The sequence below is a fragment of the Carassius gibelio genome, chromosome B25, assembly GCF_023724105.1.
Source record: "Carassius gibelio isolate Cgi1373 ecotype wild population from Czech Republic chromosome B25, carGib1.2-hapl.c, whole genome shotgun sequence".
Classification (NCBI taxonomy): Eukaryota; Metazoa; Chordata; class Actinopteri; order Cypriniformes; family Cyprinidae; genus Carassius; species Carassius gibelio.
In genome coordinates, this window is record NC_068420.1 from 7704219 (window position 1) to 7730835 (window position 26617).

The following is a 26617-nucleotide window of genomic DNA, read 5'->3' on the forward strand; positions in this document are numbered from 1 at the left end:
AGCCACGCAGAAATTTTTGCAGTTTGTCCATATTTGAATGTTTGGTCAGCACTGCCCAAAGGTTTGGTCAAGTCTAGCCTCAAAGCAACCAGCAGAATCGGTTCACGATAAAAGACAAATGTATCATCCAGACGCCCTCGGGAGTGTTTGTGAATGCCAGATAAAAGCGTCCACACACACAGCAGGACTCATGTTGTGGTGCGAAACAGATGACACAGGTCTCCTCAGACCGGTTTAGTGTTAGTTACTGCGAGCATCACCAGGAATTAATAGGTGTTACAGGCCACAGAGAGCGATTAAACGACGCCAGGATGGTTTTACGTTGTCTGGGTTGGATCTTTTCAGGCGTGCGGTTTCGATTCGACACATGGGAGGGATTTCTGAGCTGTAAACATGACAGTCACGGTACAAAAGAACACTCAGAAAACTGCGTTTGGGGATAAATTCCTGTCGAAGAACTATAATGAGACTCAAGGGAGGATTCGTTTCTTTCAGCATTAAACTAGCTTATTTTCAGAATTCTTTTGTAGGGAGTAAACGCACTCCGCAGGCCTATATCAGAAGCTGCTTTGTTCATCACAATACGATTAAGAACTAAATAGTGTCCACTTACCTGGCGTCTCTATGAAATGCTGCAAATATACACAGACGCCGGATGTTTGTGTGGGATGGAAGATTCTGTAATGGAAGCTTGATGTCATCAGAAATCATGTTGATAGCTTATTAGTCCTGAGAAACAGCATATGGATTCGTTTAGACGTACTTTTACAATTAAATCAATTAGGCAGACTACTGAGTAATACATGTTTGTTATTGCATATTTTATACCAAAAAATCAAATGATATTTTTCCCCACTAGAGGGAGCTATAGAGAAGTACTCAAAAGCATATACCTTTCACTACTGCTATGATCAAATATAGAATCAAACCATAAACTCTATAAAAACTGTATCCAACACATTCTTTTAGACTCTTTATTTGTATCTGACTGTCAAATCTCAATACATTGTTTACACAATAATGGACTAAAAAGCAAACATAAATAAATAAATCGTTTTATTGCCATAAAACCAAATGTCAGTGAATTAAACAGGAAAAGTGAGAAGGTGGTATGACAGCACAACAGTTTGAAGTAATTCAATTCTATTTTTTGTTATTGTTAATTTGACGTTAATGTTATTTTTACACCACATGGCACATAAATAAAATAAATTAAATTGATGCATTTAGCAGACACTTTTATCCAAAGCGACTCACAAGTGCATTCAGGCTAACAGCTTTTACCTATAATAATATACAAATGAATAAAATATTCTGCACCACACACATGAAATAAAAACGGTTATAACATTTTATTTACATGATACACTGTATGTAATACAGTATGAATGGTTGATCTAAGCAGCACTTCATTTCTAACACATCAACATTCATTAGGTATTCTGAAACCCTTGTTTTCAGACAGGATATTTTGATCTGTGCCCAAAAGTGTCATTTATAAACATTTCATGACATGCTTTTGCAATGCCCTGAACTCTTCTTGGGGCAGCAGATATTTCCGGACGATTTCTTGTACTCCTTCTTCAGTGACTGTCTCATAGTCTTCTCTGTTTTTGAAAGGAAGATGTCCGGCGAGCTCACACAGGGCAACGTTGAAGGCCGCCTCTTCTTTGGCCCCAAAACAGGACAGCCGAGGCCATACGATAACCCTCACCCCATTCCGGGACACAGACGGGTCACGCTCCCTCCGTGGGGGGCAACCTCGGGTGATGAAGAGGTTGTGTGCGATGTTCCTATCAACCATAATATCAGTGAGACTACAAACTGCATTGACTGTCAAATCCAGGTCTGGGCCCTGTGTATAGAACAGAAAACCTCCTGGGAAGTCCAGAAGGCCATACAAGTTTTTCTTCGGCAGGATCGGTTCAGCCGGGGAGGTTTCCACCCTCAGCTGGTGATTTAGGTAGTAGCAGTGAAGATGAAGATGGTTGACTGAAGCAAAACCACCTAGGCTGTTGAAACCAACTCTGAATCCCGGATCAGCGCTCAGGAGGACCGCTTCTATCCCCATCTGGACCGCCAGAGGGGTCAGGATCTGTGGGAGACACCTGTCCGGTTCTGGCACGAGCAGACAGTGACCGAATTCCAACGGACTTACGTTTATAATGACTTTGCACTTCCTTTTTGAACTATTTTGATGGCATCCAGCGTCACACGGGCTTTCACACTCTTTCTGTAGCTCGAACAGCAGCTCTTTGGGGTTGATCTTGTTGAAATTGAACTGGCGGGGGTCAAAGTTCTGCCGGACGCTCAGGATCTCCTGAGGTTTTCGTCTCTCGATGCCCCTCATGATGTTCAGCTGAGCGATGTAGGCACTCGGACCGGGGAGGGTCCGGGTCTCCAGCTCGTCAAGATGATACCGGAACAGACCGGCGTTTCTCTTCTCTGTCCATCCGCACCGCAGCGCCACGTCAAACCTCGACATGCTCTGCTGTCCGCAACAAACATCGCTTATAAAGTCCTCGTTAGTGTAGGTGAAAACGGTACAGTCAGCCATAGCTGTATTACATTGTAAACACTATTTTCACAGTGTGTAACAGTTACTAAAATAATACACTACAGCCGCTCGCTCGTGCATGTGCTCGCACGCCTTAAAAGGCTAGACTGGACATGCGCACATCAATGTAGCGTATTTTCTCTCACACTGTTTGTTCTCTATTTTTGTATTATTGTAAGGGGTATTTGTAGACGTTAATAAAAATAAAAAAAATCTAATAGGTATAACATTTAATTTATTGTGAGCTCCCGGTTTTTGCTGTATCCATTGACCATGTCCTATTGGTCACGGGGAGCCACGTGACAGCGGTTGATTGTATGTAAAGTGAGAGGGCACATGCCGTTTGTGTCGACGAGATTTGTAGTTTTATGTCTGTTTCGCTTCATCCATAATCTTTAATATACAGTACCATTCAAAGGTTTTGGGTCAGTAAAAAAAAAAAAAACCTTTTAAATAAGCACACATTAAACTGATCAAGCAAGAGTGAGAGTAAAGACGTACTATTAGAGGTTTCATTTTCAAATAAATACTGTTCTTTTAAAACCTGTTCTTCAGAATCCTGGAAAAAAAAAATATATACATATAAGATATGCAGAACAACTTGTTTTACCACTGAAAATAATAAGAAAGAACACTGGAGTAATGGCTCATGAAAACACACACACACACGTGTGTTTTTTTTTCATGAGCCATCATGAGCCAAGACTTTTATTTACCATGAAAAAAGCAAACTCCAGACTTTTATCATTTTTGTTAAATATGCACATATTAGCATAATAAATCAAAAGTGAGCCCACTGTAAATAGCAGATTTGTTTTTCCTAATAAGCAGCAGTTCATGTTTTTTTACACCATCAAATATTTAATAAAATGCAAACATGTAAATTCATGTTTTTGTCCTTTTAAATATAAAAAGAAAAAAAAGAAACCCATCTTGTATATCAACATTAACAAAAAAAAAAAAAAAAAAGAAAGAAAAAAAAGGATTTTACTTATAAAGCATAAAATAGTAGGTGTACTATATCATTAGCAAAATGTCACCAAATTTTCATGTCAGAGACAAAGGTTCCACTTGTTATTTATTTAGATATTTTTTAATGACTGGTAGTTGCAGAAAAGTATGGAAAGTCAACCAAATCTACTTAACTGTTAAAACAAACTAGTGTTTATATAAAACCAGAATACATAATTTCACATTCAACAGTTAAGACCTGAATATACATGATATCCAACAAATGTGCCAAGGCATAAATATGATCAATACTTTCGATGAGTGCTCATCACACACATATGGGGAATGAATAAAAGTATATTTTGGAATGTGCATGTAAAATTAACTAAGTGCAAGTAACGGATTGGAAGTGAATTAACTTAATATTTGGTCTCTGTAGACAGTATGAAATGTGTGCTACGTTTTTACCCATAGCGGACAAAAATACACCCCCCCCCCACCCTTATACTGCATCACATGGTTTTACCATTGACTCCACCCTCATTGCTCTGAATGAGGCCGTACTCAATGGCCAGATCCAGGCAGCGCTGGGCAGCTCTCTGAACAGAGGCCTGTTTGGGATCGTCTCCTTTAGCCAGGACAGAGAGGATCTCCAGAGCCTCGCTCTCTATCAGTTTCTCCGCCAGACTTTTGTCGGCCTGCATGAGGTTCATTACGATGACCACGCCACGATGCCGCAGGTCCTGACTTTCACTGAGCAGCAGAGCCTGGAAGATCTCCAGCCAGTGGCTCGTCTATAGAAGAGTAAGTGAATTGAGATGAAGAATGTGAGGACTTAATCAAGTAAGAATGAAATCGTTACTCACTGTGTCAGGAATACGTGTGCACAGCTCGGGCATCTCTCCGGTCAGCATGGCTAGCGTGCCTGACGCAGCCTTCCTCAGCCGCTCATCATCTTCACCGCTGTAGAGCACCAGAAGCTTGAGACGGTCACTGTCTGTGGCCAAGTAACACTTCTGCACCTGATGCATCAAAGAAAACTACAAAATCAGTCTTTTCTAGAAGGATTTAGATCCAAAAAAACCATAAGGTCATGTGACGTACCTCAGTGCTTAAGGCCAGATTGCACATACACTCCGTTGCAGCAGCGCGGACCAAGTCGTGCTCCTCAAACATGTAGCCCTCTATTTTAGGCACAGCTTTCTCCTTGATGATCTTCTGTCTGTGGGATTGAAATGTGGCTTTGATGCTTGGGTTGTTTCTTAGGCTTAATGGAATAGTTAGTAGAAATGTTCATCTATTCTTCATCAGAACACATTTGGAGAAAATACCAATTGTATTATATCACTTGCTCACCAATGGACCCTCTGCAGTGAATGGGTGCCGTCAGAATCCGAACAGAAACATCACAACAATCCACACAACTGGAGTTCATGAATGAACATCTTGTAAAGATAATACAGTTGTTTATACTTATGCGAAGACAAAAGAAGAAGCTGCTATCAAACTTACTGCTGCACTGAACAGAGTCTCAGATTGACATTCTTGCCTTACTCTTAATGTGAGTAAATCTGGAGTAAAGTTTTTTCGATCAGGAAATTGATGAGCGTTGTCCAGATATTTTAGTTAAAGGCAGGGTAATAAATATTGTTGAGCATTTTAAATATTTAGGTATGATTATGGATTCTAACTTAAACTTTCAAAAACATAAATTAGTTGAAGTACTAAAGCAAGTTTGATGATCTTCAGGAATATTATATATATTAATTCCCTGTGGCCACTGCTTTATGTTAGAGTGTACAACATTTAGTATTTTTTAGAATGGCTTAAGAAAAATCAAATAGGTGATCACTGACTTTTTTTAATTTAATGGAGTATGTTGTGATATTGTATGTGTTGTTGTGTGTATTGTATTATTTGTGACTGAATATTGTAAATCTGTAATAACATATTGCCCACAGACTGCAGATGCAAATTAGCTTTATAGTTAACTCTGCCACAACACTTTTGTTGTGCGTTGCCCCTGTAAAAAATAATTGAAAATAAAATAAAGCCAAAAGTTGCGTGTTTGTAATGGACAAATCCATCATTAAGGCAGTTTCAATTAAAATGTTTAATTTCACAGGAGAAAGCAATACTTTGGAGTTGTATTTTAGCCAGAAGCAACAGTTTAAGTTTAAAACCTCTTAATAATGGAATTGTAATCTAAAGACACACCGTTTTTCACTTCACAAGGCATTAATTAATGAGTTGTGTGGATTACTGGTGATGTTTTTATCAGCTCATTCTGACGGCACCCATTCACTGCAGAGGATCATATGGTTGAGCAGGTAATGCTGTTCAGATGATAAAACAAACTCACATACATCTTGGATTACCTGAGGCTTAACATTTATTTTATTAAATTGTCATTTTTAATGTAAAATTTGAGATTCATTTTGTTTTAGCTGGTGATCACTAACCTGAGTCGCTCACTGATGCCAGCCAGGTTGGTGAGGGCCATCAGAGCCTCAAAGTTCTGCAGCATCGTGCAGTCAAGTGCCAGGAGACTGACCAGGGGTCTAACCACCTCATAGACCTACACAAACTCACAAATCATGACATTAGACTTTCAGTTCCTGATTGCAATCAGAGAGAAGCGTGAATAAGGTCCTGCTGTACCCTCTCGCCCGGAAATGCAATCTCAGGGTTGGATGTGATGGTGATCTTGGCTAGAGCTTGTGCTGCTTTGATCTTTCCCCGATCTGTGCTCTCAGAAACTAGCGGTAGTAAGGCCTGCATCAAGCAAACAAGAAAACAGTAACCATTTTCAAAATTTGCTTTTGAAAGAAATGTAGAATTTTAGCAAGGATGCATTCAATTAATCAAAAGTGACAGTAAAGACGTCTAAAGTTACAAAATATTTCCATTTCAATGTTTATATATTAAAATAGAAAGTTATATTAAATTGTAATATATTTGTCATTATTACTGTTTTTACTGTATTTTTAAACAAATAAGTGCAGCTTTGGACAAGCATAATTGAATTCTTTCAAAAATATTTTATAATTAGCGCTGTCAAACGATTCATTGCGAATAATCGCATCCAAAGTTTTTGTTTACATTATATATGTATATGTACTGTGTATATTTATTTTGTATATATACACACATGCAGTATATATTTAAAAAATATTTACGTTTATACATTTATATTCTCATGTTATATATTATAACACATTTCTTAAATATATACATGCACGTGTTTGTATTCATATATACTTTACATAATAATTAGTGCTGTCAAACGATTAATCACTTCTAAAATGTTTATGTGTATATTTATTATGTATAAATAAATACACACACATGCATGTATACATTTAAGAAAAATATGTTATGTTTATATATTATATCTAAAATATAAGAATGAATATATAAAGTATAAACGTAAATATTTTCAAAATAAATGCATGTGTGTGTATTTATATATACACATAATAAATATGCACAGTACACATACATATATAAACAATAACATTTCATTTGGATGTGATTAATAGTTTGACAGCACAATTTATAATCTTACCAATCACAAACATTTGAACGGTAATGTACATTACATCAATGGTGTGGATTGAAATGTTCTCCTTCTGAAACTCATCAGGTGAGATGAAGAATATACTTACTTTTCCTCCTCCTTGTGCCACAACTAACCCTCTGTCCTCCTGTCTCTCCACCAGAGCCAATATCACCCTGTCAGGGAGAGGAAGAGAGACTTGATTTAATCTGATAAACGGGCCATTTCCTTGGACGGAGAATAACCATTTTGCACACTGAAATCCAATTTCACACACTCTCCCCTGATGGAACAAATCAATCCAAGGCTTAATCTGAATTTGGGACGGTAGTTGTGCCAGCAGTGGGACAGGGCCAAATCTGGAGTGCAAATAAATGTATTTTCCCGTGGCAGCCTTTGAATCTGGCCAGAATGTTTCAGATTGATTGTGCTTCAGAATATTTCTAGACATGATCAAGCTGAAAGCAGACCTGGCGATACACTCTCTGCAGGCCTCTGTGAGGGCGGGACTCTCTTGTTTCACCATACAGACCAGCGCTGACACCACCCCGGCCTCCAACAGCTTCACCACTCTCTCCTTTACAAACGACTGGGCGTCCTGCATGAAAACACGATGAGACATCACTGTAGTCACAATTCATTATCCACCCTCATGCTGTTTCAAACCCCTGAGACTTTCTTATATTTGTCTTCTATTCTTGCCTTTGGATGCTCCTCAGGTACGTGCTGTTTAGCATATTTAGCTAGTTCCACCATCTGAGGGTCTGGCTTCTCAACATCATAACTGTTGGTGCAGTTAACCAGCGTCGATCCGACTGCGTATAACACCGTTTTGTCTTCAGACTGCAAAGAAAATGAGAAGATGAGGGAACTGCGTAGACGACAACGATTAGCATTATGGGAAAACAGAAAGAAACTGAGAGAAAGGCGATACCTTAGCCAGCTCAAACATGGCCTGAAGGGCTTTCTTATCCTCCACCAGGTCTTCTTTCACATCGGCGTCCAGCGTGAGGTAGGCCAGACCCTCGATAGCCCATCTCCGGGATGTTGGGGGAAGAGCTTCGTTGCAGAGCCACCTGGGAAAGAAAGACAGATGAAGGCCACCTGTATGTACACCTTTGCAATTTTAGGTCATTCTGCTTCTCTAAAGGGGTCTGCTTTATATAGACACACACACATAAAATGCGCTTTTGATGCAGCTGCAAAATTAAAAGGGTAAAACGAAGACATCTGCATAGGTTTAAATGCTGCTGGTAGTGCATATGAATAACAGCTGGACATGAGCAGAGACTTAAATAAAACAAAAATAAAAACTACCCAAATATGATGAACCCCTTGTGACAGAACTTAAATCTTAAAACATAGGTGTATATAATGTGTAATGTTTCAAGTCTACAAAACATTTATATTTATATTGTGATTAAATAGATCAATGGGTATTACATATTGTTATATTTTAAGTTTATATTTTTCTTATATTTTCAATGTAATAATGTAATAACAACATAAATATATAAAATAATATACATTAAAATAATTATATAAATATAACTAAATAATAATAATTATTAATAATTAATATAAATCAATACATTAAATTATGTATTAAATATTCAAACAAAATATAGATGTGTAAATAATGTTTAATGTCTATAAGATATTTTATTATGACAAAGATATATAATAAATCAATAGATATTGCATATTCTTATATTTTAAGTTGAATATTTTTTCTTTTATATTTTCAATGTAATAATTTAATATCAACATATAAAAAATTATGTCATATATTTAAGAATGTAATGTTATTAATAACTAAATGACAATCATACATTAACAATATATAAATACATTAAAATATTTATTGTTTTATCTTTTAAACTAATTGTGCAAAATTAATAAATATAATATATAAAATTAACAACATTTTAATAATGACCTTAAGTAATATATAAATTAATAAATCAAATAATTCATTTTAACCAATAATACCATTTTACATTAATAAATAAAATAATTTATTATATAATATTCACAAAATAATAAATAATACATATTTACATTTTTATTATATAAAAAAAAAAACTTAAATATTTGAAGTTAATATGTTAATTTTGAGATCTCCTAAAAATCATTCATTTAGCTTCCTAACATTAGTATGAAACCCCAAACTAGATTTTTTTGAACATCTGAGGGAAAATGAGTGCACTGACCACTACAGATCAATTTGGAGTAGATGTCAAAGTTACATCAGGTGGCAGAAAAACACTGCTAACAAGTGGAGGGAAATGGTTAAATCCGTGGAATAAGAGAAATAAACTATTTTTGTGCTTTTGGATGTCAGAATTGGAATGCAAATCATTTTTGATAGAATACTGTTGTCAAAGAAGCCATTTGATACTAAAGACAGACATTTAAATGAATAGACTGTCTATGGATGAAATGCTATGAATCCCCTTCTTTTAAAAGCATAAATTTAGTTAAAAAAATAGGTCTATATAATATTCACATAAGCGGTTCATAGGAACATATTGTATTAGCCCTACAGTTACAGCATGAAACAATTTTTTAAACCTATTGCTACTAACATTTTACATAACATTTATGAGTTGAGAATTGAGAATAAAGTCAGAATTTTGAAATATAGCTCAAACTTTTTATTCTTTTATTCCATGGCTCCCATAGAGCGCTGCTTGAAAACGGTCATTTCTGCCACCAGATAGTTGTCTATTAGCAAAGCTTACAAACTTTACAAACTTACTTCCTGCACTGCTTGGCGAGTTTAAGTGTCGAACCTTCTGCAAACTGCTTCATGCTGAAATCAGTGCCTCCAGCGGAGCCAAGCTTGCACAAGCCCTACAAAACACACCCCAAACGTACGGAATTGAGGGGAAAAAATAGAGCTAAATCTCTCCTAAAGTGGATGTCTTTGAGTCTGAACACTCACCACCAGCGCTCGCACACGGATCCGGTCATTCTCGCTCTTCTTGTACAGCTCCTTCAGCAGAGCCACGCCGTTGGCCGTGATGAAGGATGCCCTCTTGGCTTTCCCGGCGGCGTGAATGAGCGCCTCCACTGCAACCTGCTGGTGAGTGATGTTTTCGGACGCACAGAGGGAAATGACAGCATCCATGATACCGCTCAGCTCCAGAGTCAGATTTCCCACATCACTGGGACCCTGCAGCAGGACAGAGACCGTCTGTATCGCTCGTAGTTTTCTCTCTATATCGGAGCAGCCAAAGTGATACCTGTATGGGAAAGTGACAAGAAAATATAAATAACTATAGAAGGTGATTGTGACTTTTTATCTTGCAATTCTGCCTCCATATAACTTACTGGACATATTCCTCACAGAGCTTGTTGAAGTTTTCCCTCTCTTTATCACTCTTCAGGTCATCATAAAGCTTATTAAGTAGAACGGAGCAGCTCATAGGAGTGTTGTCGGTGAGCGGCGGCCCACCCTCGACCTCGGGGACAGTCCCTGCTACTTCTAGAATCTTCTTCAGCCCTAAAGAAACGTTAAAGAGGCATCAAATGACCTGTTTAGGTGTCAAGGGATGTGTAATATCAGTGGCGTCTGCACGTGTCTGCTGAGATGAGAGCAGATCAAACGCACCCTGGTCGATGACCCACAGGGTGAGAGAGTTGTCTGGGTTTTTCAAGGATTTTCGTGGCACCTGTTTGACCAGCAGGTTGATGGCGCTGTCACGTCCGGCTCCAGACACGCTGGGTGCAGGGAGCATGTCAATTAGATGACGCAACATGGAACGCAACTCACGAGAGGGTTCTGCAATACATACAGAGCATTTTCAATGTCATATTTATGACCCAAGAAGACACCAGAAATGTCTAGAAGTGCTACTATAATGACAGCGGATGTCTCGCATGTTTTATTACAGCAATTTCCTACAATAATACTTGTATAAATCGCAAACTCTTTGAAGTTTGGCATTCTGGAATACTAGATTCTAATTGGTTAATCTGCAGTAAAATCTTTTTATATCATTTTTCAGTTTTGTTTTTCCAAGGAAACCAACTGCGTATCTATGCAAGGTTCTGAAATCATTATTTTTCATATCACCATTTCTTCTTATAAAAAGATCATATCAATATTTCTTCTCACATTAAAGAAAAAAATAATTATGCATTTTCTTAATGCATTTATGCATGTTTTTATTTAAGTAGACATGTAATAAGTGTGATAATGGGCTGTAAGCCAGTCATTTTCATAAAATAAACCCCAAGGTGACACAAAATCTCTCTGATTCATGTCCGGGTCCTGATCTAACAATTTGGGTGTATTTTGCGATAACAGTCAATCACTGTTTATTTTATTTGACTTTATCATTGAGATACTATTATAGGTTTTAAGATTTTTAATTCGTTTTTATTTTTAGATTTTCCATTTTAATATTGCTCAAAATATTTGCAGTTTTATTTAAAAAAAAATGGTAATTTTTTGTATTGTATATATACATATATGTCGTTTTTATTAATTTTCCATTTAGAAAAAGTTAAGTTACGCCTTGGAAACCAGCTGAAATAAAAAAGGCTTTTATTACATTTCAAATGTATTTACTAATTTAATTGATTGTTTATATTTATTTAAAGTAAGCAGTTTTAGTTAACTATAATAAGCCTGTGGCCACAAAGACTTATTCTAGTCTTTAAACTGACATAACCCAGTTTTAAAGAAGTAGAACAGAAATTCTCTGCTGGAAATGATTTCTGGGCTTAAAGTAGGTCAGTGAAACGAGCTCTGGAAGTGAACTGTGGAGTCTCACCTGGCAGTATGGCCTCATCTTTCCCTCTGATCTCTTTCTTCATGCCCTCCGTAAGAGCCTCGAACATCACCTGGATCAGATGGCATGCTGAAAGAGACACGGTGGAAGCAGCAGAACCCATGACGCCGCACAGGCGGTCCATGCCCACCTCGTTCACAATGGCCATGGTCTACAAACAAAACAATATTCATAACACGATCTTTGGGTTAATATAATAATCTTGATTGTGAGGGGACGTTACTCACCCTTGACTGGTGTCCGGTGCACAGGCCAACCAGAGTTCTGAGAGCAGAGAGGATCAGATCCTCCTGCTGGGAGTCGAGAAGACTCTGGAGGAGTTTGACTCCATCGTTTCTGAAGATCTGCTCAGCGCCTGCGTCCTCCCGTGAAAGCACCACCAGATTCTGAGCAGCCTGGTTAAAACGCATCAGAGAACATCTCAAAGACTGTATGTCATGAATTTGAATACGTTTAAAGGCATTCTTTCCCACCTTCTGTCTGTCTGAAACTGCCGCTGAACTGTCCAGGAGGAGTTTGAACATCTGTTGAACTCGTGAGTCTGTGGAGGAGAGCTGTGCTGCCTGCGTATAAACACAAATATGGCTTCAGGTCATGAAACAGTAATAGTGATGCTTTCCTTCACAGGCAGAACTCATAACCCACCTTCTGCTGGATCTGTGCTCCTAGCTGTCTAAGCAGGTCCTGGAAAGCTTTGTTCTTGGGTTCCAGCTGTGCACATTTCTGAGCGTCCATAAACGCTTGATCTAACCGTCCGAGCTTCTGCAGAGCCTGCGCTCGACGGAATCGCGCCTTGACGTCGCCTTGATCCACGTCCAATGCTTGAGAATTAAAAACATGGTTCGGCTAGAGTGATGAACATGAGGATGGTCATGAAGGTGAAACCCTTGATGTCATTTTACCTTTGGTGGCATCTGCCTCTGCTTTGGTATGGTCTTCTAGTTTGAGATAGCATGCGGCTCGGTTGCGGTACAGAACTGCACTCTCGGACTGACAGTCGCTGATCTTTAGAGCTCTGGTGTAGCAGCTGAGAGCTTGTTGCACATCCCCGGCTTTAAAATGGTTGTTTCCTTCCTCCCTCAGCGTAGAGGAGTCCTGGGACATCTACATATGAATAAAAAAAAAATCATTACATTTGGAAACAGAATAGAACTTAACTATATAGAATATATATTTTAATTGCCCCAGTCATTGGCACTGCAGTATGCAAAACCACTTTATTTTAACGTGTTCTTGTTACAAATGTAATTATTATTCTAATAACAATTAGTTATGCATGATTACATGCAAGTATCCCTAAACCAAACCCTAACCATATAACGTTAGTAGTGCACATGTAGTTCATTCATATTTCTCAGTACTTAAATGCACTGTAACAAGGACACTTTACAATCAAGTGCAAGCCACTACACACACACACACACACACACACACACACACACACACACACACACACACACACACACACACACACACACACACACAAAAATGTGTTCGCAAATCATACATATTGCATTATGCCTAGCATCATAACATCTGTGTCTGAGTAACTATGGTGAAGTTGCATAGTAAACATACATAAAACTCACCTTTCACTGCGTCGTTTCCGTTTTTCAGAAAAGAAAAAAAAAGTTTAGGGCTTTAATACAATCTAGGATGTTTCTATTTGTTTTAAACGCCGTGAAATGTTCACACTGCTCTCAAACAGCAGTTTTTCTGTTCTTTCTGTTCTCGACTGTTCTGCCTGTGCTCTTCCTGATTTTGATACGCGATGATGACGCCGCAGAATCCTACTGGTCGAGCGTCTTGTTGCGTCATTAATATTCATGAGCACAGCCTTGAGTACTTGACTACTGTGGGATTTCGAAGCTCCGCCTCATTTCCTCGTCTTGACCATATAAGTCCAGGAATCTATTAATTTGAATTCCGTTGTACTGACAGAGGCAATAAACCAAGACATTCATATCTGCCTTTCCCTCTGCTGAAGGACTGTTTTCTTTTTCTAAAATAACTTATTTACATTGAATGTATATTGAAAAAAATATTATCTATCTATCTATCTATCTATCTATCTATCTATCTATCTATCTATCTATCTATCTATCTATCTATCTATCTATCTATCTATCTATCTATCTATACATTGACTTTAGAAATAAAAGCAAACTGAGAAGTATTCACTAAACGCATGACAACTTGCCCCGGTCTGATTGATGAAAATGTTACGTTCCCACCCCCACAGTAATCTAACCAACCAGAAGCCAGTGCGCCTCAGCCCTCAGAAAACTCCACTTCCCACAGTGCTCTGCTCCATTCTCAAGCTCTCGCATAGGATCACAGACGTCTTTCAGGAGGAAATAACGGGTAAATATTTGATGTCCCGTAACTGTTTTCTTGTTTAAAATCCATGTCACTAACAGATCAGTCGTTCAAAAAACGCTAGAAGTGCTGTATAATGATTTTAAACGCTAGAAAGGTGTTTTCTGTAGCTTGGTCGCGCGCTTGTATTGAAGAATAGAGCAAAGCAAAATGTATTTACATGCTGCACGCGCATAGTACGCGATCGTACCTGCGGATCTAGCGGATAAACTCTTATATGTGTCTGATCTCGAGCGGGAATGCCAGTTAGAGGTGGATAGATCGGATAAATGTGCAGATATAGGCTAGGGCTGTCTGTGGATATCAGTGGGGATGTCTATGGCGACAAGCGGGTTTAATGATAAACTATGTGCTTAAAGGATCTGATATCACTGCTGACAATTACCTTCACACACAAGACGAGGCCATTAATTCAGGCATATCTCTGGATAGCCATGCTGAGGTCTTTGGGACATTCAGGGCAAAGATCGGGCTTCTGTAGTTTTACATGTCACTTTCCTCGCTTGTAAACTACTTGCATTTTTATATTGTGATGTATCTGTATTTTTTTTACTTTTTATTTTTCAAACAGACAGTGGTTGCTGTCATTCTTTCAGTCTCAAGAGATTGAATTACTATTTTCATTAAATTTTTGATTTAATTTTCTTTTAATTATGAGCTGATATCATAAATCTAGTCTTTTGTCTGTTCAATTTGTGTTGGACCAGTATGGGATTTTTAATTGCTGATGCCAAAACTGATGGTGTTAGATGACCGATATAAAAGAATATAAAGGCAAATGAGCTGTACAGCATTACTGAGATCATGTCATCTAATGAATATTCATTCTCTGAATAATCTACTGAAATAATCTGCTAAACAGACTTAATTACTAAATATAAAAGAGCAGTTAAATCGTCAACTTGTTTGATATATCAGTCTATCATCATTAACAATGAACTTCCACTAAATAATTTTTCATGCTAAAATTAATTATGATGTATAAAAATGGACTATATATATATATATATATATATATATATATATATATATATATATATATATATATATATATATATATATATATATATATATTTGGTGGTTAAATATGTTTTTCGTTGTCAAAATCTCAGTGGATCATAGTAAAAACAATTAAGCATGTTTTTCAGGCATAGTATATTGCTTCAATTTAAAATAAATAAATACATTAAATTATTAATATTAAGTAAATAAATGTAATTTTTTATTATAATATATGCTTCCAAAATCCACGGATTCAGACTTATATTACAAAAAAAACAACAACAAAAAAAAAACCTCTATAGTTGACAAAATTCCCTGCCATGCTTTTGCGTTGGGGATAATGTGTTTTTAATTGATTTATTGATTGGCTTCCATTGTCTTGATTTATGTTCAGTTGATGCATGTGTTTGGTGTGTCTGCATCTGTAGTGTTTGGGAGAACCGTTCAGAGATTGTCTGTTTTCACAGGTGCTCGTCTCTCTGTTTCTCAGGCCTGCTGTGGAAATCTGAGCTTCAAAATGGGAAACATGGAATAAGATCTCCAAACCAACTCCAGTCATTAGTTTTCTAAAACTAGGTTTACTATCTTCCGTCAAGAGCTGTTCCAATTTGTAGCCTCCTCAGTTTTATGTAGCCGTTCCTGGAAGCTCTTCATTTTGGACGTGGGAACGGTTGAGCTGTTTACCAGCGCTGGAGGAAAGGCCTAATCCCAAATCCTTCTGGAGAGCGCCAAGACACTGGCTGACTCGAAACTGACGGGATTAACTTCATATTAGATCTGGGAGACAAGGGAAAGAGAACACCTGCTTGTTTTTACAGGCACATCCAGGCCACGCTGCTCTGGATCTTGTATGCGAAACGCCACCTTCCATTGTCAAGATTGGCACAATTTGTGCACTTCCCAGAATTGCCTCCTGCTGTAGGACGTGATAATCCAGAATCATTCAGAATCAAGGTCAGACATCCTTGACTGCAGGGAAGGGACGGTGCTCGCCTTCAGCCCCAAAATATTAAGACTTGAGACTTTGTTGGTTACATTATGACATTAAAAGCGTAAAGCACAAGCAGATCTGCATCGTCTGTGTCCGAGAAGACCCATCAGCCAAGCTGGAAAGAAAAACACGGCTTCAGAAAGAGGGGGCGTACTGAACCAGGTTGTTGTTATTGTGCTCCAGTCATTTCTCTGCTCTTCGTTGTGATGGAGTGACCACTGCCCTGTGAAGGACTACACCCAACCCAGTAAGTCAGAAAACACACTTACACATTGTTTTAAAAACAAAGACATTGTGGCATCATATTAGTTCAATAAAATATATATATTTTTAATATTCAAGTATATTAAACTTGACTTTTAAGTCTAAACTGACAAAACAGTACAATTAGAAATGTCAGAGCATCATTTAAACCAGGGGTGCTTGAGTACATAAAATGGGAAGGACCACAAATTACTATTTGCATCATCAGACTTTAAGACAATATTTGCAGATTTACTGCTTTAGAAATACAGTTCATTACTTCTCTAAGTCTTGCTTGTCCTCATCCTGTTTAAAATAACACTGATCGTGCAAACGTATATTTTATTCAAGGTTAAAAGTTTGTTTTGCTATGTTGATGCACACAGAGTATTGAACAAACTCAAAATACTAAAACTCGAAACATTCACGAGCAAATATAGTTTACAGATTTCTTTAGGAAAAGTATAATTTTTTTCATATTTATATATTGTATTAATATATATATTTTTAAATAGATGTCACTGTTCTTCCACCGGGATTCTGAAAGAAAAGACAACTAAACAAAATAACATGTCATTTACTAGAGTTTCTAGTAAAAATCACTGCAGTCTATTTATAAAATACAATATTCAACAAATTGATGAAAAAAAAATAAGTTCAACAAGTAATTCAATGACTCGCTCATAAAGACTTCACTTGTTTCATTCCTGAATGATTCGACGTTTTCTCAACGTCTTTTTTTTTTTAAGTCACTCGTCTCCACCTGCTGGCATTATGTTGTAATTGATGAAATTTTTATTTGAAGCGTGGTCACTTTAAAACAGTTCATTTATTCTATTTTGATCGCTTCTGTAGACAGCAGTGATTATATCCGAACTTTACATTTTTATTCCAGTACAAAAGCACTTTGAATGTAAACTTTAAATGTATTTTATATCACAGTTTATGGTTGTCATCTGATATTTCTATTTTATTATAGCTTTATTTCAGTGAATGAAAATTCTGTTTAATAATTGTAGTTTTCAATTATTTATTAAATTTTTTTTTTATACAAAACTGTATATTATATATAAAAATTATATTATGTTTATTAATATTTATTAAATCAATTATATATTGTACTATAATAATAATAATAATAATAATAATAATAATAATAATAATAATAAATATTTCTAGTGTTAATAACAGTTTTTGGCTTTATTTATACACTGTAATAATTTGTAATAATATTTTGAAATAAAAGTGTATATATATATATATATATATATATATATTAAACATTACTTCCATCTGCTTCATTTCATGTTTTTGGGTTTTAATTGGCCCCTGATATAACATTTTATTGCTATTTTATTTAACCAGAATTGGCAGTGTACATCACTTGATGTATTTCATGATTTATTTGAATTTTGCTTTATATCTTTCTGTATGTCGATCCACAGAAATGCTAGATTGGAGCGTGCGTCTGAGCTGAGCAGGAGAACATTAACTAGTAACAAAGTGAGAACTCTAGCTCAAGAACTGGAGATGCTGTATTAGGTCCATCCCTGTCGGAAGCTGTTTGAGAAAGTGCTGGGGACATGTCCTCAACGTAATGACATATATATGCGCACGCACACACACACACACACACACACACACACACACACACACACATAGAGCAGCTTTGCCGGAGGGACATTAGATTCCCTGTCTGGGCTCCCGCTGTTCAGAACCTGTGTTGCTCTTTCTTCCCCTTCTCTTCTTCGGTTTGAATGGCTGAGGACAAGAGGCGCTTTGAAGGAGGCTGGAATTGGCCGTGGTTCGGTCACAGTTGACAGACTGCTGCTCGGTTCCCGCTGATCGTCGTCCCCCGTGTATATTTAACCACTTCTCCCCTGTCCCACAAGCCCCTGCTTTAGAATTTGGAGCTCTGTGGGAGAGCAGAGGTGGGCAAATCCTTTCCCAGCACTGTTTTGACACAGCTTCATCAGAACTCCCTCTCTCTTCTTTTGTCTCCGCTCCTCTTGACCTGGACATTAGCATCCGTCAGATAAGCCGAGGAGGATGAAACTGAAGAAGCAGGTGACCGTTTGCGGCGGGGCCATCTTCTGCGTGGCCGTCTTCTCTCTCTACCTGATGTTGGACCGCGTCCAGCACGATCCCGCCAGGAGACACAGCGCCGGGAACTTTCCTAGGGTAAGTGGGCGGTCAGCTCTTTATGAATTCCCTTTGTCCTGGATTAAATTTTTTTGCTGGGTTGGTCTGTTTGAATGGCTCCATTTATCAAAGTCTTCGCATGAGTTTTTTTCAGGCCAGCAAGTGTTAAAGCTAGTGATGTGACCAATTCGTTTCTGGCTCTGACTCGAGCTAATTAACTACTAAATTAGCTGGTGACTAACTCTCCCTGAGTGCTGGCTTTTTTCTGCTACAAAACCAAAGGCTTTTTAAAAGCAAAAAGCCTAATTATTAGGAAAATGTGTTGGTGTTCTTGTACAGGATGACACATGTATTAACATGTTTTATGTGCTTCATATCATAAGCCTCAGAAAATAAAAAGAAAATAAAAGCCTGTACTAAATCATTTTTCAGTTTGATTGTCATTGAGCTTTGCACCGGCGAACACTTAAAGCTTCTGTGACACTTGATATTAGTAATATTTGCTAAGGCAAGGGATTTGAAGGAAGTCCCAATCCTAAGTAGTACGTTTTTACATGTAACTCATCCCTCACCCTTTGTACTACGGATCTGAATGTTACCTCAAATCATGCGGCGTGTTGGGGAGAGGTGTGCTATTACCTTTCTAAGCCATCAGCCTTGTGATCCGCCTGGGGGATGATAAAATAGCAGAATAAAAAAGAAATAAATCCTGTGAATTTACTTTAAAGAAAGGATCTGAGACGTTTCTAAGGACTATTAGATAGTTCTTTTGAAAACCTATTTCCTATTAAACCTATTACATATGTATATATATATATATATATATATATATATATATATATATATATATATATATATATATATATATATATATATATATATATATAATTTTTATTTACTTGTTTTATGTGTATTACTTGTATATAATGTACATACTTGTATATAAGGAATATGTGAATAGCAATTCTGAGTAGAAATGTACCAATATAAACTTTATTTCCGAAAAATTATAACTGGATGATTTTATTTTGTCTTAATAATAAAAAAATAAAAATCACAAATTAAAATTAACCATTTACATTTTTGCAAGTAAGTCTAAGCAACCTCACATTATAACATACAGTATGAAAAATAGATATTCATTTTTACGAAGATTAAGATATTATACAATGGGCATTACAGAATGTATTTATTTACACTTAATTCAAATTTGTAAATAATTTTATATATTGTGATGGCTAAATTCACTCGCAAAATTTAAAATTGTTCATTTCAATATGCAATTTATTTTTGGGGTGTATTTAAACTAAGGCTGTGCGATATGGACAAAAAAAAAACTCGCGATTTCTTTGATCAATTTTGCGATTTCAATTTCAATCAAGATTTTGACACTCATAGACATGCTTTACAGTCATAAATGCATTCAGTATAAATTTGAAACATATTTCCAAAAAACCAATGAGTGCTTTATCAAAACTAGACATATGGCAAAAAAAATAATAAATCCCCTGTCCAGGGATGTTTTATTTCCTTCTTTTTTGCCATGCGATGGTCATAGAGTTCATTGTAGGTCTCAAAATAACACACGCTCAAATCGCGATTTTTATGACGATTTCGATTAATTGCACCACCCTAATTTAAAAAAAATAGTAGAAGATCATCCATTTGTTCGTTTCTGGCCATAACCATAAACATAATATTGGTACATCCCCACTCAGATTTGCTACTTAATGAAGTAAAAATCCAGTTTGTTAGTGAGACTGTAGACGTGTCGCAGTTCAGCCAATGCCAGTCCTGTGTGCCTCGGTGTGTCGCCCCACCCTCTCTAGAGCGCTCAGGTCAGTCATGTGATGTTGTAGATAGTTTACACCTCCATCCCCCTGGTTTTTTCAGAGCCAGATTTCGGTGTTGCAGAACCGCATTGAGCAGCTGGAGCAGCTCCTGGAGGAGAACCATCAGATCATCAGCCACATCAAAGACTCTGTGCTGGAGCTCACCGACACGGGGGCCATCTCTCCCAGCGGTCACCTCCCTTTCCGTAGCGCCAATGGCTCCTGGGTGCTGCCCTTTGATGGCAGGCCCACCTTCCTCTCCGTCAAGCCACTGGATTGCCAGTTCGCACTGGGCCACAGGAGCCAAACAGACCTGCAGGTGAGAATCAAAACGGCATCTCAGTGGGCTGAAGTGTGTGGAATGACTTGAGCAGGGTTTGTACAAGTGTTGAAGTACTTGAATTTGACTTTTTGAAATTGAAGTCCTCGAAAACCTTTAAAAGCAGCCATATTTATGAAAAAGTACTTCAAAAGTACTTGAATGTTTAAAAAGGGAGTATGTACAAAATTAGTGTTCATTTAAGTTTTCGATAAAAACAGTCTCTTGTTTTTTTGCCAAAATAAACGATGCAGTGCGTCTGATATAAATACAGAGCCGTTTCTCCTGGCTTTAAGCAGCACACGAGATCTCGCGTTATTACTCCTTGAGGTGAAAAGTGGTCTCGCGATATCAGTAAAAAGTTGATTTTGTGGTGAAACTTTTGATAGTGCTTGCATTATATTGTTCGCCCTTTTAATGCAAGTGCTGTCTGTTTGAGTTTCATTTGGGAACACAAATAAAGTCTAAGGTGCTTTGTGTTGCACTGTTATCATTTTCAAGCTTGGAGCGCGTCTCCATATCAGCAGCTTGGTCCACAAACTTTTCCTCTGCATTTGCTTTTTGTGATTAAAAGACAAATAGTTTGTCATTGAAAATTTCCTTAAAATAGTATTAAAATATTGTCTCATTCTAGTTTACCAAGCATCTGGATTTTGTCTCATTTCGTGAGCTAAGTGTATTGTCACACCCCTAGTGTCTACAAGCATGATATAGCTCATAATTTTCCTTTTGTATGATGAAGTTTTACTCTTTATGTCAATCATATATTCATTAAAAAAATCACTTTGAATAAGGAAAGCAGTAACTTTGCCATAGTATCTTTTCAAGTTTCCACAGCCATTGTGTGCTTTGCATGTTTTGCACTTTATTTGTAGTTTTTTTTCTGTTTATTAATTTATTAGAATTTAAAAGTTAACAATATTGTGACCTCTGATTTTAGTCCTTGAAAACAAAAAAAAAGTAGTGCTTGAAAAGACCTTGAAAGTCCTGGAATTTAATTTCGCAGTTTCTGTACGAACCCTGCTTGAGTTTAATGCCGTGTTCTCTGGGAGAGGATTGCAGTGTGGCTTTGGGATTCACTTGTTGTGGTTACAGCTGCGGTGCTCTGTTTGTGTTTCGTGGCTATCCTTGCCAAGAATTCCATCAATAATCACACAGTTTTTCTAGAGTCTCCAACTTTTACAGTTACTTTTTTTAATGTAACTTTTTTTAGTGTTCCTGTGGCTCAACTGGTGACGCATTGTGTTAGCAAGCAAGCTAGCGCAAGGTTGGGGGTTCGATTCCCCGGGGACACATGATAGGTAAAAATTGATAGCCTGAATGCACTGTAAGTCGCTTTGGATAAAAGTGTCTGCTAAATGGATAAATTTAATTTTAGTTTAATTTTTAATTTTAATGTCAACACATTCAGAGGTCGCTGGCTCGAATATATGATTATGTCAGTATCTGTTTTGAAGAAAGATAAACATGTATAGTGATGAAAACCAATATTAAATGTCCCACTAATCCAATAATCCACTATTTTGTAGAGGGGGATCAAATTGAACATTTTCACCTGAGTTTCACCAGAGAGTAAAAATGACTTCAGAAAGATGACCGCATCATTGTTATTTTGGTCTGTTAGTAAAATTGTTAACTTTAGCAGTCTTTGTTTGCATTACATGCCAATGGTGAGCATTCAATAATGGGAAAAGGCACTTTTCCAGTTTTTTCTTCCAAGTTTGGATGTCTGTAACTCAAGAAGTATCAAAGATATCATAATGCCCTACTGGGTCTTAAGCAGGGCTCCAGACTAACTTTTTACACTAGGAGCACAGTGGCCCCCAACTGAAAATTTTAGGGGCACAACCAGAAAATTTAGGGGCGCACACCGTAAATCAACATGCTAACCAAATCTACTAATTTCCACTGTATTACTAATAAATACTTTAATAATAGATGCAGAAATTACAATGTGCCGTTTCAAATTCAGTGTCACATTTTATTCTGCACTTTTGAAGATGCAACAAGGTAAACTGACAGCACCATCGCTGTCATGACAGTACAAATAGTAAACAAAATTCCATACACTCAGAATAAAAAATGTGCATAGTAAAAAAGTTTGTGTGCATGCTTTATCGTTGTTGTATGTTTCGTTAAGTTTTAAGCCATTCTTCCTTTGAAGGTCGAGCTGGCTTTTGTATTTGGTGAAAAGTAGTTATAATAATTAATAATAGTTATAATAACTAATAATTATAGTACCTCAGCCATCTGAATTCTTACAGCCAGTCTTCTCGAAAATGGTGAGTGTGGACCAGGGCCGGCCCTGACCAATTTGCAAGATTTTACCTGGCGCCTCATGCATATATATATATATATACACACACACACACACACACATTACAGCAGAACTGTTTCCAACACTCATAATAAATCATCATATTAGAATGATTTCTAAAGGATCATGTGATAGACTGGATGTCACATGTGACACTGAAGAATGGAGTAATGATGCTGAAAATTCAGCTTTGCATCACAGAAATAAATGATAATTTAAAGTATAATAAATTGAAAACAAATTATTTTAAGTTGTAATAATATAACACAATATTACATTTTTTCTGTATTTTTGATCAAATAAATGCAGGCTTGATGAGCAGAAGAAACTTCTTTCAAAAACATTAAAAATAGTAATGTTTCCAAACTTTTGGCCTGTACTGTATCCCCCCAAAACTGCACAACTGTAGAGTAAAAAAAAAACAAAAAACAAAACAAAAAGTGATAATAAAAAATGCGTCTTAAAACTGATTGTACAAAATCACAGTCTGGGGACTCAGATCACAGAACAACTGCTAACATTAAGTTTAAGGTAAAAATAACTGCCATGAAATTATAGTATCTTCTTACTCCTATGCAATAAATTGCTATTTCACTACATCTCTTTACCTCTGTCTTTATCCTCTTCTCTTCTTTTTGGCACTGTATCTATCGCAGACTATGCTCATTTATAATGTGTCATGTAAATTCGGCCTTCCGTCACAATCAGGAAACTTTCACCGTGTCTAGAACTGGCGCGAGCTGCCAGGCCCGTTTCTACGAGCTGTGTGTTAACAAAAGCAGTGCTGTATACATTGGATGCGGCGTCGGGCACGCTACACAACAAATTACCAACAACTGATCGTGCGCGCACTCTGTTTCTGACCTATGTTTCTGACACACTTCAAGCACTCGATGGGCGGGGGAAGATTGAAGAGCCGGATTTTTTTTTTTTTTTTTTGGAAGTGTTTTGAATTAATGGTTTTTAAATAGTAGCCTATTATAAAAAAAAATATGTAAAAAAAAAAAAAAAATCACTCGTTCACTCATTCTGCCGCCCCTATGGATGAGTGGCGCCCTTAGCATTTGCCTATACCACGGGCCGGTGTCATGAGAAATCGAGTCCGCCCGAGAAATCGAGTCCGCTTAGGACCCCGAGTAATCCCATTGGCTCAACGAACATTTAATGGGTATTAATTTTTAGCGCCTGATTACAATTCCTGCTAAATCGCGTTTTTATTTTTGTCGTTTGAACTTTGCTATAATGACCATTTATGTACTTTAAATTACATCTTTCATAGGCTAGTATATAGCCGACGAGCTATATGTTGTAAAATCAAACATTTCTCGGTTTTTTTTTTGTTACTCGAGTATCAGTATAGCGTACAGCTTACTCGATGTGTGTGTGAATTTATATTGTTAATCTAAATGATATAATATCGCAATTGCTTGTGCAGAACCGTGTTATTGTTGTATTATATACAGATATATTATTATTTTATGTAAAACGAATGTCATTAATTTTACATGAAGTACGTCAGTATGCCTATTATATTTATATAGTGATACAAGGTATTTTTCCAGTTTGCGGAAGCATTGGAATGCAAGCTTGTATGTCTTTTAAATTCTCTGTGTGTATTTTCCTCTTCATTCTTTCTTCTTTTCATATGGACCATGAGTCTGAAATAAAGAGTAATAATAATAATAATATACCATTTAGTATAGTAAGTGAATAATGGTTGTTTGTGCACTGAAAGTAACTAAAAATACAGCTAGATAGTTTATATAGATAGCAATAATTGCTATATAATTATAACTTGCAATTATAATATAATGATTCTACTGTTGTTGTTTTTGTTTTTTACATATAAATGTTCAAGCAATATGCACACTATCAATGTAAGACATTTAAATATTTTTCAAAATGCATAACATTTTTAAAGAATCTTTACAGAAACACAAACTGTTGTGTCTATATGGTCAAAAACACCCTGACTGTTTTAATAGTTGGTGCTAAATGCATTAGTCGTCATACATACAGAAAGCAAGACAAAGGCAACAGTGGTTAATAAAGAAAAATCTGTAAGATGTCGATACTGGAGTAAAAAAAACTTTGGAGAAACCAAACTAACCAAAAACACTGGGGACCAGTTCTCCTCTGTATATTCAGTCTGAACATTTGGTAAAATATCATTGGTAGTTAACAGTGTTACTGCATTGATTCAGCTGTAAGGTTAGAGGTTAATTGTGCCATGTACAGGCAGCAACATTGTTTTCTCTGTGGCCCAGGTGAGGCATGCAGTGGCAGTGAAGAGTGCTAAGGTGCAGTCATCCATTCATAAATTCTTGCTTTTTTGCTGAAACTGGAAACAGTTCATCCTATGTGAAGTCCATTGTGGAAGATTGGGGAATCATCAGTCTCAACGTAACTCGAGAGCATCTCGGGACAGGGCTTCTGTGGTAAAGAAAAATATAAAAATGTTTAGGAACTGTAGTATAATAACATTTTTTTTCCTCTCTGCCTTTGTACTATAGTATGCTGGAAGAATTTCTTGACATCATACAGAACGGGTTCAGAATACAACAGAAGCAGGAAACATCAAAAATCACTGTTAACCGTAGAGCATCGGTTTACAATTCTTGCAAAAATCAAGTTATGATTTATGTGTATGTTGTTATAAAAACAATCAAACAGACGTAAATGTAATCTGTTAAACTCAAGTCTATTTTGCATTCAAACATTGCTTTAAATAAAGAGGCAGGTGATTTATTTGAGCAGAGCTTGTTTTCTGCCCCCACTATTTGGAAAGGCTAATATATATATATATATATATATATATATATATATATATATATATATATATATATATATATATATATATATATATATATATATATATATATATATATATATATATATATATATCCTATTTTCTATTAAACAAAAAACTGCTGCAATGAAAATCTCCTTTTGATTTATTGTGCCTTAATTTACTATTAATTTCATTCATAATTATTCACTTAATGAACGTTTTTATAAAAGTATATGTGTTTGTTTATATTAAATAAAAGATAAACACGAGAAAAGAGTCGTATCTTCACTTAAAATGCATCTTGAACAATCGGGTCCCACCTAGCCAGGACCCCTAAGATGGCGGCCCTCCCGATGCCTGTGCGCAAGTCGCAACGGAGGCAGTTGTCACGAAGGACACAAGACAGGTAGTAATTCACACTAAAAATCTTCGTGTGATTTGTGGACGAGTATGACAGAACTAGAGGAGTGCTTAAACCCGTCCTGCACACGCAGGCATTTGGGTGTGGAGGGGAGGGGCGATTAATGATTTGATTTTCTTATTAACAACTAATATTATCCACTGTCCCTGTACAGTAATACGACACTGACAATACACACACAAATAATAGTAGTAACGTTAGTAGTGATAATAATAATGAATCATCTTAGGGGTTTTCGCTAGGTGGGACCCGATTGTTCAAGCCTTTTTTCTTGCGATCTTTGTCGATGAGGTCTGTATTCATTGTTCAGG

General features: G+C 36.7%; 3 protein-coding genes across 7 annotated transcripts in view; 1 reads left to right on the forward strand and 2 right to left on the reverse strand.

The window, feature by feature from the left end:
• Positions 1 to 958: 958 nt before the first annotated feature.
• Positions 959 to 2850, reverse strand: gdpgp1 (GDP-D-glucose phosphorylase 1). Its single transcript, XM_052598184.1, has one exon. The coding sequence runs from the start codon at positions 2555 to 2557 to the stop codon at positions 1496 to 1498; it is 1062 nt and encodes a 353-aa protein (XP_052454144.1). The 5' UTR covers positions 2558 to 2850; the 3' UTR covers positions 959 to 1495.
• A 759-nt stretch (positions 2851 to 3609) lies between these two features.
• unc45a (unc-45 myosin chaperone A) lies at positions 3610 to 13644 on the reverse strand. The gene is made up of 19 exons (XM_052598182.1): positions 13459 to 13644; positions 12772 to 12973; positions 12515 to 12690; positions 12343 to 12432; positions 12097 to 12264; positions 11852 to 12020; positions 10684 to 10854; positions 10404 to 10575; positions 10015 to 10315; positions 9829 to 9923; positions 8002 to 8143; positions 7770 to 7910; positions 7538 to 7665; positions 7177 to 7243; positions 6170 to 6283; positions 5971 to 6086; positions 4613 to 4730; positions 4375 to 4530; positions 3610 to 4302 (listed from the first exon to the last, which is right to left on the reverse strand). Exons 2-19 carry the CDS (start codon positions 12971 to 12973, stop codon positions 4021 to 4023), a joined length of 2808 nt encoding a protein of 935 aa, XP_052454142.1. The 5' UTR covers positions 13459 to 13644; the 3' UTR covers positions 3610 to 4020.
• A 479-nt stretch (positions 13645 to 14123) lies between these two features.
• Positions 14124 to 26617, forward strand: part of man2a2 (mannosidase, alpha, class 2A, member 2) — a 42214-nt gene continuing 29720 nt past the window's right edge. The window contains exons 1-4 of one of the 5 annotated variants that reach the window (XM_052598180.1): positions 14124 to 14233; positions 15718 to 16488; positions 18510 to 18665; positions 20520 to 20777. In XM_052598180.1, coding sequence (XP_052454140.1) covers positions 18534 to 18665; positions 20520 to 20777 — 390 coding nt within the window. In that variant the 5' untranslated portion in view covers positions 14124 to 14233; positions 15718 to 16488; positions 18510 to 18533. Of the gene's footprint in view, positions 14234 to 15582; positions 16489 to 17929; positions 18666 to 20519; positions 20778 to 26617 lie in introns of those variants that run through there. The other 4 variants (XM_052598177.1, XM_052598176.1, XM_052598179.1 and 1 more) reach the window with 4 other exon arrangements.

What these genes read in the sequence shown, in the direction of transcription:
- gdpgp1 (XM_052598184.1), bottom strand. Translation starts at nt 2,557, where the DNA reads ATGGCTGACTGTACCGTTTTCACCTACACTAACGAGGACTTTATAAGC.
- unc45a (XM_052598182.1), bottom strand. Translation starts at nt 12,973, where the DNA reads ATGTCCCAGGACTCCTCTACGCTGAGGGAGGAAGGAAACAACCATTTT. An exon ending in CAGTTTCAGACAGACAGAAG is followed by an intron (nt 12,265 to 12,342) that starts GTGGGAAAGAAT and finishes CGTTTTAACCAG; the next exon opens with GCTGCTCAGAATCTGGTGGT. An exon ending in GGCATCAGTGAGCGACTCAG is followed by an intron (nt 4,731 to 5,970) that starts GTTAGTGATCAC and finishes TCAATCCCACAG; the next exon opens with ACAGAAGATCATCAAGGAGA.